Source organism: Syzygium oleosum, unplaced genomic scaffold (genome assembly GCF_021117445.2).
Source record: "Syzygium oleosum isolate NSW1041296 unplaced genomic scaffold, Sole_v2.1 Sole_v2.02, whole genome shotgun sequence".
Lineage (NCBI taxonomy): Eukaryota > Viridiplantae > Streptophyta > Magnoliopsida > Myrtales > Myrtaceae > Syzygium > Syzygium oleosum.
In genome coordinates this window covers 1,632,871-1,647,578 of record NW_026607486.1, presented here as the reverse complement: position 1 = coordinate 1,647,578, position 14,708 = coordinate 1,632,871, and the positions used below count along the sequence as shown (strand labels likewise).

The following is a 14,708-nucleotide window of genomic DNA, read 5'->3' as shown; positions in this document are numbered from 1 at the left end:
TCCAATTTTGACAGCGTAACCTTGAACCTTTGCGCGGAGTTCCCATCTAGTCCTCCCAGCAAATTGCTGCCGGAAATCGCGGTGCGGCGGTCCACATGGGATGTCGTTTCGGATAAAGTCGTTCACGTCAGCGTATCACGTAGACGGCCGGCGATGACTAGACGCCACGTTTAAATTTCCGGAGACAATTGGCTGGAATGACTAGATTGGAATTCCGCACAGAGGTTTAAAACTACAATAGAAAACTTGAAAAGTTTATGATTGAATCGGCATCCGTACAATACGTTTAAGATTGATTTGGTAATTGTCCATATATATGTAAGAAATCATTTAAAAGATGGAAGTATTCTCTATTAAATATCTTTAACAATTATCACAGGTATTTGTTCATAAAACCATCAACTATATCTACTGTAATATATTCATGATGAACCATTTTTATGATATCAAAAACCCCAAACTAGATTACCCTAAATTGTTTATCGTGACATCAAAAACCCAAAACTTAAACCCTCCTTCAAGATTTCGTCATATGATTTTTCAACCAAAACATCGTCGTTTTTATTCACTTAAGTCATGTGGGCGCCATATCAATACCGTTTGCCTTCCGTCGTTTATGTGGTTAGATTTTTAATTGTGCGGATTGACGGACCTTAACATAGAGTAAATGCGTCACCCAAGTATAACTTTGGGAATTTTGGTTTCACGGAAAAAAAAAAAAAAAAGGTTTGTGATACATGTGTTACTGTAGATACACTGTGGTTTTTGTCACTTTTTCCCTAGTATTTGAATGCCCAAACTATGTAACTTTGGTCACGAGGGTTCGAGTGTCATTGTGCTTGCCATTATGTCAGTGATCTATGTTTTAGGAACCGTTGACTAGTGGTTCAACGTGGTCGGACCATCAGTCATATGACATCTTCGACCTTGTCTGCTTGTCCTATGACACCTAATGCATTTTTAATACTATGGAGTAACAACTGAGATCTCTCGGATCAGTTCTCGTCTCCATAGATAGATCTAAAACTTAACTCCAATTAAAAACTCCACTTGATTGGAGATTCGTCCTCTGGTCATTGGAACCATGAAGTTTAATCGCCTTCCTACTGACCTCTCTCCTTTCCAGCGACGCACACTGACCTCACTAAGCCAATTTTTATTGTTAAGCAAAACGTAAACAAAGCAAGAGCCAATCTAGCCTCGACATACCGTTTTGCACAAATAACAAGCTTTAATCATCTACAGATGCTAAGGACTCCGAGACACAATCAGCCGAGGAGGTGGCCAAGATGACTCCGTAGTGTTTTGAAACTTTTACGGGTCCGGGATTGTCTTACACACTTTAGAATGCTCCAAGGTGCACTAAAGGAAATCGAATCTCCACCTTTAGGTCGACAAGAGATCGACGGTTGTAATATGAGGTTCCTCCTCAATTTTATCATCGAACGCTTAAAACAATGGAAAAAACATTCTCTTCCAAACTCTCTCTAAGAGCATAGTACAATAATCACCATTAGCAAGCATTTTGGTGTTGTTGCTTGTTGACACCTAAATTTTAACTAACCGTTTAATGATTAATTGCATAGAAAATTTAGGATTAAAATTTTAACCCCTAAACAAAAATATTAAATTGGATAGCATATAGTCTAGGTTCATACTAAAGAATTGCATGCTACATCAAACCGGCGGTGGCGAGAAAGCTGAAAATTCATTGCGCTAGCCGAGCTTGAGCGCCGAATTAAACTCATTCAGGGGATGGAGGCCGAAAATCACAAGTCTAAAAAGGCCTTGGTTGTCTTAATTTGAGCTTAAATCAGCCCATTGAGCTTAATTAGAGAAAAATCCAAATTAATTCAGCCCATTGAAAATTAAAATTAGATGATAAAGCCCAAGCCAAAGCCCACTAGGATTAGAAAAGCCCTATCAGTTAACCTAAGTATACGATATAAATATGTCGTTATACCTCATAATTCGAGGGAGAGCTCTCATAATTCCTAGATCAGAATTTTTTTGGAGAGAAAGATTGACGGCAAAAAAAGAAGAGAAGTTCTCTCCTCCCGCGGTAGTTCCTCCTGTGCTTGGCAACCATCCATCATCGCCGCGCCAACACTTCCATCATTCGAGAGAAATGGCCATTGAAGACCCACTGCCGAAGCAATAAAATCTAGTCCACTCCAGATCAGTGTGTTCCTTGGCTCGGCAAACCACCCCAGCGAGTTCATAGCAAGCATTTCGGCAAGCTCGACTCAACAATTCTTTTCATCGTCTCCCTGCCGTGCCATAGCCGATCCATTATCGAGCTGAGGTTTGCCAAGCATCCCAAGCTGTGATCGAGAATCACGACGACCAACTTTGCCGTCGCTGCGGCCACCGGTCCACTCGCCACCGTCCCAATCCACAAGCCCAAGTTCGATCCGAGTTCAAATTTGGAAGTTATCCACAAAATTAGGTAAAATCATTTTCCGAATATTTTCCGAAATATTTAATTTCTTAAGTTTGTGTGCTTGAATATTTCGTGAATATTCTGTGGATGTTGGGTATTTTTGGATAATGCATGTGATATTCGTTATAATCTAAGATACCCCGAATTATGAGTTTTTCTTAATTCAGCAACATACATGGATGACTATCTAACCTTAACCTAAGGTACGATACACGGCGGTACGGAAAAATATATTATCTTATCCATAACCACTTGGATATGATAATATATCATATTCGCTTTCCAAATTCAAACAATCGATTTTCCGTCAATATCTATAACCCTATAGATATTACCATTAGTTTGATTCCCTTTCCTAATTCGAACATGATAAGAAAAATCTTGCGGATCGCGTGGATGGTTGGTCTATGATTGTTATCTTGTGTGTAATTTATTTCCCTTTTGAAGCAAAAGAAAATCCACAAAAAAATATAGGGTTAATACCACGAAAAACCCTAAACTGGTACACTTGTGACAGATTTACCCCAAACTATTTTTTTGACCATAAAAAACCCCAAACTGGTACATCTGTGACAATTTTACCCCAAACTATTTTTTTGACCACCAAAAACCCCAAACTGGTACATCTGTGACAATTTTACCCCAAACTATTTTTTTGACCACCAAAAACCCCAAACTGGTACATCTATGACAATTTTACCCCGAACTAATTTTTTAATATTATTTTTTTATTTTTTCGAATTTTTTTTAGTTTTTCTTATCTTTTCTTTTTCCTTTCCTTTTCTTCTTTTTTTCCTTCATCTTTAACCTCGAACAAAAAAAAAATCAGGAAGTGTGAATTTGGTAAGGCATATTAAATTGAAATTAAATTCTTAAGTTTGTATCTATAATTTTTTTTCTTTATAATTTCTTACTATATCAATTAGAAATAGTACAAAAAATTCTTCTTGCGTTTTATTTATTATATATTTCAAGTGATTATATTGATTTATGAATCGCCATGCACATATAATATCTCTCATCTTATATATAAAATATACTAATTTTGTAAATTAATCTGTTAAATTATATTGGCAAGCAAGACGTATAGAAATTGTTGATTAGCTGTACTCCAAGCTTAGGTAACAAGCCTGCGTTGGACCCCATCAGTTTGCCTATCCACTTGCACCCAAAAATAAGAAAGACACGACAACAATATAATGTCTTTTTCGTGAGACATTTAAATATAGAAAAAAGTGGTTGGCATGAAAATTCATGCATATAGTCTTTTATTTAGCGTTTATGTTTTTTTTTTGGGTCAAAATGTAGCATTTATGTTACGTGTCACGTTATTGTGGTATCAATTACAATATAACAATCCATTGTTGGTCCAATGAAGATGAAGGAAAAAAAAAAAGAAAAGGAAAGGAAAAAGAAAAGAAAAGAAAAACTAAAAAAATTCGAAAAATAAAAATAAAAATAAAAATATTAAAAAATTAGTTCGGGGTAAAATTGTCACAACAGGTTTGGGGTTTTGATGGTCAAAAAAATAGTTCGGGGTAAAATTGTTACGATGTACCGTTTGGGGTTTTTATGGTCAAAAAATAGTTCGGGTAAAATTATCACGAGATATACCAATTTGGGGTTTTTTATGGTCAAAAAAATAGTTTGGGGTAAATCTGTCACAAGTGTACCAGTTCAGGGTTTTTCGTGGTATTAACCCAAAAATATATTAGTTAGGATTTAAAATTTTGCATGTTTAGGGAACCCTAAATGTATCTAGAAGATAGGATAATTATTTAGTTTAAATTGGGACTTAAGATAATTTATTTCCTAGTTTAAATTAGGGATTGTTCTAGTCTTAATAGGTTATTTAGGATATTTAATCATTTCGAATTTTCATAAAAGTACCAAAAAAGAGGTTGTTTTAGAATAAATAAAATTGATTTTTCTAGGGTAGATCGCATGTTAATTTAGGCATTTTATTTATTCAGAATTTCATTGGAAAAATACCAAAAATAAATCAATTGTCCGTCATTAGAAATAGTTCATATTGTTGCATGTCATACAATTTCGCATGCTAGGATTAATTAATCGTATGTAATATTCTACATGTCATTGCACTTAGGCTAGTTTCATTAATATGAAGAGAAAATCTAAAAATATGCTGAGTAGACTGCTTTGTTAATTAGAAATCATATTAGGACTATCTATATGATTTTCTAAACAACAATGCATATGCTTTTGTTACTTTAAGGTACGTTATTCTCCTAATCTAGCAATTTATTTACTACTTTCTTTATTGGGTGTTAAATTGGTGGATTGCGCATCCGCATGGTCATCCTACATGTTAGTATCGAGGTAATAATCCACACTGCCTGCTTAAACATTTTTTTGAAAAGAAAAGGTACCGAAAGGGCGTTAGACTAGATCTAGCGTAACCAAGTCCTTGAGCTTAGAATTTCTGGTTCGTAAAAATAAAACATATCTCCTTATATTTTGTTTAAGTTTCTAATCGACCTACCGCAAATAAATTAGTGGTGACTCCAAGAATAAAAATATTTGCACGTTAAGAACTTTAACCCAAAGTCGCCAATTGATAGGACTTAGGAGGGCCCGAGTTAGGCTTAGACTTAATAATCCATTAGCCGAACTCCTAGGTGATTCACACCCGCGGGAGGTGAGGTCGCGACATTGCTTAAACAAGAAACGGTGATAACACAGTCAACTAAGGAGAAAAATACCGACAATCTCAATGATAAAAACAGACAAGAACGAGGTGCTCAAATCGATGCCTAATTTTCATCCGATGGGATAAAATCGTGACATACTCTTCGCAGCTATCAATAAACATAGGTCTCAAATCCAATTCTAAAGATAAATTCTCAAGATACTTGTCAAAAGTAACTACCTTTGTCCGAAGTGAAATCCACGGCTTTTCGTCGGCTTTTCGTCAATCACGACCATGCAGTAGGCCAGCTTCGTAAGGACTTCAATCTTTAAAGATTTTACTTCTAACCCGTCTATGACTTGCAACGATACTATATTCTATATAATCGAAAAGAAGACTAATTTAAGATTGAAAAACATTTCATTTGACTCTTCATATACACGAGACTTTGAAGCTAGACTTAACATTAAATCGATGGTGTTCAAAGATGCTTAAGAAGAACACGCTGAAGAAGAATGAGGAGCTAAACTCTAAAAGGATCTTCACCCAAGTATACAAGGGAAAATTACCCAATCAGTCATAAACCTATTATACGGATGCCAATTCAGTTATAAATATTTCGATTATGCCAATTTAATCATAAACATTTACACAAAATTCCAAAGTAGTCATTCCAGTCAATTTTCGTCAGAAATTGCTCATGGGTGATCTAATCATCAATGGCCATCCTTGTCAACAACATCTGGCAAAAATTGACCAAAAGGATTATATCAGAATTTCACGCAAAAGTTTAGAACTAAATCAGCAAATTTGAAAAGTTTAGGACTAAGGGTGCATTTGGTTTAGCTTTTCCAATGAGCTTTCGGCCTCCAAAACCCCTTGGGGAAATGCTAGGGTGTTAGGCAAGCCTTCCCAAGGGGCTTTCGGCCAAATGTTGGCCTTGGAAAAGCTAAAAGAGGACCAACATTTGGTCGAATGCTAAACTAGTTTTTTTCTTCCAAAACTACCCTCATCAATTCTTTAGTTTTTCGGTTTTGCCCATCATTGTTACTATTCATCTTCTTTACACGAGGGCTGACAAGGCTAGATCAGGCCGGCGAGGTCGGGCGACCCCAAGCGACGGTTGCTTGGGTCACGCGACCCCAACAAGGGTTGCTTGGGGTCGCATGACCTCGGGTGAGGGCCGCCGGCACCAGATATGGTTCGCCAGTGGGCTTAGCCCTTTGTCGGAGCTAGCGAAAGGATTGATTTTTTTTAAAAAAATAAAAAAATTAAACCCAAAAGCCCTTTGCGAAAAAAAAAAATTATCAAACACTACTTAGGTTAAGGTAGCTTTACAAAAAAAAAATTTACCAAATGCAATTTGCATTTCGACAAGTGACAAACTCAATCGATAATAGCAGAATTTGGTGAACAACAAAAGTCATCGAAGAAAAAAAAACAATCCAACTAAAAGAACATCGACAATTCTAAGAAAATCAACAACTTGCCAAGAAAGTTTTCGACAACAAATATCATTTATCGACAAGAACCCTCACTAGGGATGTAGTCATCGACATCGACAGGTAACTGCTGAGTAGTGATATCTTCATATATGTAACTTCTGTTAGATAAGTGTTACTAAATAATAGGTAACGGCTGGGTAGTTATGTTTATTGCCACTATTTTTGGATTTTATAACTTCTCGTGGATAAGTATAGTTGTAACTTCTTGTAACTAGAAATAAGATTAGGAAGCTGTTTGTTATGAAGATAGGATTAGGAAGTTATCTTTACAAATTCAATAATTGTTTTGTAACCGTCGATTGTAGTCTTTACATAGCCACATTGTAGTGTAAAGACCCACAATCAATCACAGAACTCAACATTCTTTACAAATTTATTTTTATCTATACTTTTTCATAATTTAAATGACTAGCCGCGATTGCCTTCAGTCTCTATACCTTTTAAATTTCTTGTTATTTACTCTCATGTCCAAAATCAATAAATGACCATTTGCAACCTTTGTCGATTCACATCAATCCATTCACATTCTTGTGTTAGGAATAGGCGCACAAACACAACAAAATAGAGAATAAAAGTGAGAAAGAGAAATTGTGATACAAGATTTTTCCTAATTCACCCTTAAATTATGGCTACATCCAGCAAAGGATCCAATATAATTAGCACATCATACCTCTTTATTACAATATTCAATTACATGATAAAGATATTATATATACCAAGTAGCTATTCATGGGCCCAAACCTAAACTACCAATAAAATACGAGCCCAAACTATAAAAGTCCTGTGGCGTCGCGGGATTGTTGCCCCCTACGACCCCGCCAAGGCGGCCCCCTCGAAGCCTCGTCCGCTCACCAGGGACCGAAACTCCCATGTCTTTCTGTCGATGGGAAGTATGAACCAGACCCCAACATCTTCAAGGATATTTGATTGACACTTTTCTGTGAAACGCCCACTTACCAAACTAAATTCACAAATGAAATTCCGGAATTAACTTTAGTGTTTTCAAATTTGTCGAAATCTGAATATGAAATTTGACTGTGGAATGATTATAGCCGACAAAGTTTCACTTATCTATCGTCTGCGAAAAATGAAAAAAAAAATCAAAAGAGTAGGAAAACATTTTTGTACACAGTTTGTCATCCTCAAGCTGAAATGGATGAAGCTCAGATAAGGGTAAAAGATGCTTTTTGCATGGTTATGTTGATCGGGAATCAAGTAGAGAGGCCCTGTGAATCCCCAGAAGAGAGAGAGATCCTGGACCAGCCATGTGTTTCGTTCCCACTGTGCGCTTTAAAGAAGTCCAAGGGCCAAATATAAGGTTCAACTGAGAGATTTGGCTATCACCGGCTCAGACGCTGCAACATTTGACGAAGTAACAAGTAAATAGTTAACCTCTCAGCTGCGCCAAATAGATGCTTGTCCTTATAACCGGTTGACACCAAAAAATGCCCAAATCTTTGATCGTCGACTCGGACTAGAAAGACGAGAATCGGGTAAGTGTCCAAAGCCCTTGTCAGCAAATTCCGTTAGTCGACAAGAATACTGGTTTTACCCAACAAAGGGTATAAGTGAAAATAGTCAAGTCCAAGAGTCGAATGTCGACGAATGAAGGTCGACTCAAGTGACAGAAGGCCACGGTTGATGTAACAGTCAACAGAGTAAGGATGAAGTAACCATCCAAGTGTTGGAGTCGATAATCTCAAATGCAACTGTCAAAGAGACATCTGTGAAAGGAAAATTCAACGCAACTGTCCAGTAGTGGAGTTGAGAAGTCCGCGAGAAACTAATAGTAGCGATTGCGGAGAAGAGAAGGAGACACAGCCGTTGAAGTAGTAGAGAAGGCATGACTATCAAGCGGTGGAATCGGTAATTGTTGAGTAACCTTTTTCTAAGTAGGATTCGCTGAATTATAGGAGCCATGTAGAATGCTTTTGATTTCTTTATAACTATTGTTAATTATCGATAGTAGGTATAAATACTCGAACTGCGGTTTGTAAAAAGAGAAGCCAATTGATCAAAGAACACCGATTGTTCGATTTTATCTTCCTATTCGTCTTTACATTTTTAGTACCTTTACATGGCTTGACACGATCATTTTCAGTTTCGGTACTTTCAATGTTCTCATCGTTTGCATTTCCAGTCCAACAAAAGAACCCTTCACACCTTTGTCGATTTTCTCATCGATCCATACTTCGAAAGGTATTTCGTCAACACTTTTCAGTGAAACATAACCTTATCAATACACGCGGTTCATTGAGTTTGGAAATTTCCAGTTTAGAAACTAGAAGTCGCCTTGTTCGAATTCCACCCACCTCACGCAAATTATTCTAGGTCAAAGTCATCTATACAAAGCCTAAAGCTTAGACTTAACTAGTTCATGTGGCTGCAGGGTGTTCTATGAGCTTCTAGACAGTCGGGTCTCCATGCCCATGAAAATCAAGTATCCCCTTGAATAATTATTACTATTGCTATCCCTCTTAAAAGGACATGAACGCACGGGCATTGGAGCATAACATAGATGACACGGGTACAATGAAGCAGTTAAAAAAGAAAAAAAGCGACTGTACATTTCTCGCCAAAAAAAGGCAGGGAAGACGAAGAGCTTTGCAGTTCATTTAAGTCGGAGACTGATGTTCACGTTTGTGACATTGGCTGGGGTTCGTCTTCTTCAATTGCTAATCGACAGAGCACGTCTTTGTCTCATATCCCTTTTAACCTATCCACGTGAACCTCCTCATCTGCACACCCCCTTGTGCCGTTGCATTTGCAACTAAAACCACTATTAGGGGGGCGCTTCTCACCTCAATCTTAGGACAGCTTCGTGCTGTACTTAAGAAATATTAGTGCGACTCTTCCTGCGCGCTTTGAAGAAAGTGGCTAACGCACCGTCGGCATCTCGTAATTTATCTTACTACTACACTACAGGTCTTATCACCTTAACGAAACACTCGGCATCGCCGATGCATATGATAGTTTCTCCCTGCTTCTTCGATCCACTGAGAATATGTTCTCTTGATGGAAATCTCAAAATGGTATTGAGATTCTATAGCTAGAAATATTTTCACTTTGTCATCATTTTGTAAAACCGATTCCTTTCACAGAATTAACATTAACAATGCGTTTGAAAATTAGGCTTCGACCGGCGCAATAGTTAGAGTGAGAACCCTATAGAGCTTCTTGGACTGCTATGGTCAATGTGTCCTTTATTCGTTTCCGACAATTCAAGTAGCACGAGTTTGTACCGAGTTTTTCCAATTAAGGGAGTAATCAAGGAGGAAATGAGATCCCTAAAGATAAACAACTCCATCCACCTTTTGAAATCGTGACACACGTCTCTGGACAAAAAATGCTACAATCTCAAGGGTTATTAATAAATCGAATCAATTGACATGAGGATACTATTCTCCTGAAGAACTCATTTTAGACCCCTGGGCACATATATTCGTCTTCTAAGGCACAAATTACGTGGGTATCAGCCAAAAGAAAACATGACCCAGCAATATAGGACGTTGCCCGACTCGATCTTCTTAAACTGTCTATATCTCCCTTGAATGCACATGCTAATAACACGCGATATGGAAAAAGTAATTCACACTTTCTTCGAGTCATTAGTAGCAAACATATTTGAACTCTTATATTAAATTGGTAAGCAAAATTTTCGGGGGACTCACGGACCCATTTGAGATCTTCAAAAGATGGCCGTGGATCATGTGAGTTTCATCAGGTGTCCATGTCCCTCTCCTCCCTCATTTATAACCCCTCTTTCGCTCCCTCCCCACATATATATAATGTCACTACCTCGTCCTTAACCCACGCAGCTTTCTTTGCCTCTTCTCACCTTCTGTTTACCATAACCCTTTTCCTCAATTTTCTCGACCTTTGTACTGCAGCTGTCGCTAGCTACAAGAACAAGAGCCGGGATCAAATGACGAAGATCTTTTCATTCGGAGCCCACGTTGCTTTCACCATTCTCCTCCTATTGTCGGCAGTGATGTTGGGTTGCGACGGACTTCGGATGAATCCTCATCCTTGTAAGCGTATTCATCACACTCTCCTATAGTTTATACCTTTGTGACATGTATGGTGAAGATCATGTCTCACCCTAGATTTGATATGTTCAAGTGCACCTTTCCTAGATTGAAATCGCAATACGTTTTCGTTTTCTAACACGCGCAATCACCCCGCGATTTATAAAGCGGTCTCACCCTTTCCTTCTCAATCCGATTCATTGTAGCAAGCTCCCGTGAACAGGCGGACGTCAACGGAGACCACGTCGACAGCGTCGCGAAGGTGCGTTATCTACATAACACACCCGTGTCTTGCTTTGGAATTTCCATTAGATACGTGACGTTAGGTACGAAAATCTCACGGAGCCGCTATCGCTCGACGTTTGTTGGTGCAGGAAAAGACGAAGGGAGGAGTCGGGGCGGAGCTGTTGCCGACGGGGTCGAGCTTGCCGGACTGCTCTCACGCGTGCGGGCCGTGCATGCCGTGCAAGAGGGTGATAGTGAGCTACCGGTGCACGACTGAGTCGTGCCCGGTGGTCTACCGGTGCATGTGCAAGGGCAAGTACTACCACGTCCCTTCCCATTAATCAAGGCCGGCCGGCCGGCGGGGGGATCGGGATTTATCATAGTTCCGGGCCCGTTTAATTCGCTTAGAATTTGCTTCCGCAATCGACTTCTGAAAATGTCTGTGCATGTAGATACTTCGAGTGAGCTTTTCTTCCTATTATTTTCCGAATGAGCAACCCCATTTTAGGCAAGCATGGATTGATTACGATGGGCCTTCCTCCTCCTGCAATCTCCATTTCCATTGTCGCTGGGCCCTTTGGCTTTTGGTGGTTTGGTGCGCTCTCTTCTCGTTTTTTGCCATTTTTTCCCTGGTCGCTCGTTGAGAGAGCAAGGACGGCACGCGATTAGACAGCAACAGAGTCGTGCTTTACTTTGTTGGTGATGTTTTCCTTTGTGCGGAATTCTAGGTACACGGTCGCAATTGATTGGAGGATACGGCGTTCGATTTTTCAAACTATAACCGACTCAATCAATCGATGATGAATACGTTTCAATCCCAAAAAAAAAAAAACAAAAACTGATGATGAACGTCGGTTATGACGAAAAGTAAAACGTGTAGACAGACTGTGTAGAATACGAAAAATTTATTCTTATAATTAAGCGGCACTGTTCATGCACTTGCGGCCTCATATGCTATATTTAATGACCATTCCATAATAGTTACCGAAAACTAAATAAGAAAGTTATTGCGAGCATTTGAAATTGATCGCACATGAAGCGATCGAAATAGTTACAATCGAAAACGGTATTATTATTTCTTTATACAGTCACTAGCTAAATGCAAATGGCATTATTAATTTTTTATACAATTACTAGCCAAATGCCCATGAAACGCTCGTCAACAAAAATCCTTTCCTAAGCGGAGAACGCTAACTTTGACAATCAATGCTTGCCCTTGTGCACTTTTATGTGAAGACATAACCTTTTTTCTCGGCAAATTACATGAATCAGGCACGTCGAACCTTGAACCGGAACGTAAAATCGTCGCTAACCCCATTGATGAATTACGAATATCAGCGTAAACTATCGAACTTCTGGAGATGACGGTCGATGCATCTCATCACGTTTTCTACATCTATCAAACCTAACCGGGCCGAGGCGGCGCAAAACGCCAACCACTCGCCCCCGGAAATCAAATGGCCTTTTTTTTTTTCAGGGGGAACCCTAAGGGGTTATTCCTTCACCTTGTCCAGTTTATGAACAGTAAAATCTTAACAAAAGCCAAACGTTTTCGATCTCTCTTTCTTTTGTTGGGGGGCCGACCAAACCTCATCGGGAGAGAGATTTTTCGAAACTCGAATGCACGGTCCAATTTAAGTTTTTTTTTAGCCAAAAGCTTTTTCCAAGACGCGAAACCCGACGAAAACACGAATGCCCAAGAATCCGATCGAAAGCGATGCCTGTCGAGCAATTTTTTTGAATTCCGATGATGCGCGACTTCATTTCCGTTTTGATTTTCGAATTCGTCCCTCTCAATCAATCAAGGAAAAAGCTCAATCATTGCCCCTCCCCCCGTTCGATTGGGGGACCCACCACACACACGCCCCGGGTGTTCCGGGACCCACTTATGACGCGGCGGCACTTTCGGCCGTCCGATCTCCCACGTGGCGCGCAGGGCGCGCGATGGCCTGGCCCGGTCCGTACATCATTGAGTGTCGGATCGGAGAGCTCCCTCCTCCGAGAAAATCCTCCTCCTCCTCCATTATGGGGGCGTGGGCGGGCCCCGCTGGGATTCGTCCACGTGTCGAGCGCCCCGGTGCCTGCGGGACACGCGTCGGCATCGCGGCGGGGGAGGAACTGTACGGATGATCCGGATGGCTGGCGCGGGGATGACGGGGAGGGGCGGGGGGGAAAATCTCTTGGCCTCCAATTGGAAAGGAGGATGAATTCCTAAGAAGGCCGTCAAAATCAAAGAGGGAAAAAGATGATTACAAATAAGAGAAGGAGAGTCCAAGAGAAAATTATGAAAGCATGCATGATTCTTACAAGCAAATTATCCCTCCAAGGGCGTCATAAAAAATGAATTTTCTTTTTCATGAATTATTTAATCATAATATAGATGATCGATCTTTTCAGCTTTCTGCTCGATCAAAGTCTTGCGATTCAGGCTAAGGGTGGGCGGTTCCAAGTTCCATCCGGAATCTACCCTCGTCACAGATTTCAGGGTTTACCCAAATTTCACATGTATTATTAATTGAACAATTACAGTAAATCATCACATTTAATGACCACCACTCGCTGTTAATGTTTTATGGCGTTAAATGATGAGTGTATAATCTGGAACCACTAGTATGAGTTTTCATTTTATGATATTTTCATAAAATGAAAACTCATACTAGTGGTTCCAGATTATACACTCATCATTTAACGCCATAAAACACTGCAGGATCACGCGAAGACATAGACCAAGAAAAAACTTGTTTAGGTTTTAGGTTTCTGATTCCAGGTTCCACCTACCGGTTGAAACAAGTTTCTCCAATTTTTTGAATCTGAAATCTACCCTGCATACCTTGGAACCTGGAACCTACAGGTTTCCACAGATTAGGTTCTCAGGTTTCAAATTCTATTCTGGAATCATGCTCACCCCTAATTCATACACTTCGAATTTTTTTATTCGGGATATCTGATATTTTCACGATATAAGTGTTAACATGTAAATTGACATTAGAAACCCACGTAACGGGAAAGTAAAAATTTGTTAATCCCAAACAAGCAGGCTGTCGACACAACAAAGAATGAACGTGATGATTATCTTCTACGTGACTCGCTTTTCATTCATTTCAAAGCTAACCTTTATAAAAAAAATATTAAAAAAAACTAACTATTAAACTTTATAGCACGACCCACGGACCCACTTGCTCTACTCAAAGAATAATTACCCTCCATCGTTTCGCAGGAAATGATCATCCTTTTTATCTTTTTTGATAACTCGAAATCTCTTTTTTTCATTGACATATCATCTAACTTTGTGATGGGCGACCACCCTGGCCCAGGTGTATTTCTTGCTGGAAAGCACTTCTTCCTCTCGCAAAGGTTGGGTGTTCGAATCCCGGCGCCGCGGGCGGCTGACTTACCGGTGCACGTGTGTGGTGGATGCGCGCGTGTCGCCTCAGGAGGTCCTACCTCACATTTGTCGGTCGTGCGGGGTTCCCTGGGTTATAAAAAAAAAAAAAACTTTGTGATGGGCGTAGCGCCATGCTCCACTCGGAGAATAAAAAAAAAACAAAGGATGTCAACGGATTATGCGACACTAAAAATAATATTCCCTAGTAAAACAAATATATTGCTTTGTATGCCGTACAAAAGACAAGAGCCGTCCACGAGGGAAAAATAATATTCCCTAGTAAAACAAATATATTGCGGAATTTAGATCGGACGATGCTTTCGAAACGAAGGAAAAAACAGCTGCAATTTCTTCTTAATTGAAGAGCTGGCCCCTCTACTTTGACGTATTTGCGGGTATGACAAAGTTGTACCTTCGTTTGCTCCGAAACTCGCTATTTTTATTCAATGGGGCCCAAACAATTATAATTCTC

The 14,708-nt window shown here is 39.5% G+C and overlaps 2 protein-coding genes across 2 annotated transcripts in view; one reads left to right on the top strand and one right to left on the bottom strand.

The window, feature by feature from the left end:
• Positions 1-14,708, bottom strand: part of LOC115663696 (putative laccase-9) — a 96,174-nt gene that overhangs the window by 70,678 nt on the left and 10,788 nt on the right. The gene's annotated exons all lie outside the window — the stretch shown is intronic.
• On the top strand, positions 10,399-11,353 carry LOC115686805 (protein EPIDERMAL PATTERNING FACTOR 2). The gene is made up of 3 exons (XM_030612211.2): positions 10,399-10,629; positions 10,833-10,888; positions 11,001-11,353. Exons 1-3 carry the CDS (start codon positions 10,524-10,526, stop codon positions 11,190-11,192), a joined length of 354 nt encoding a protein of 117 aa, XP_030468071.1. The 5' UTR covers positions 10,399-10,523; the 3' UTR covers positions 11,193-11,353.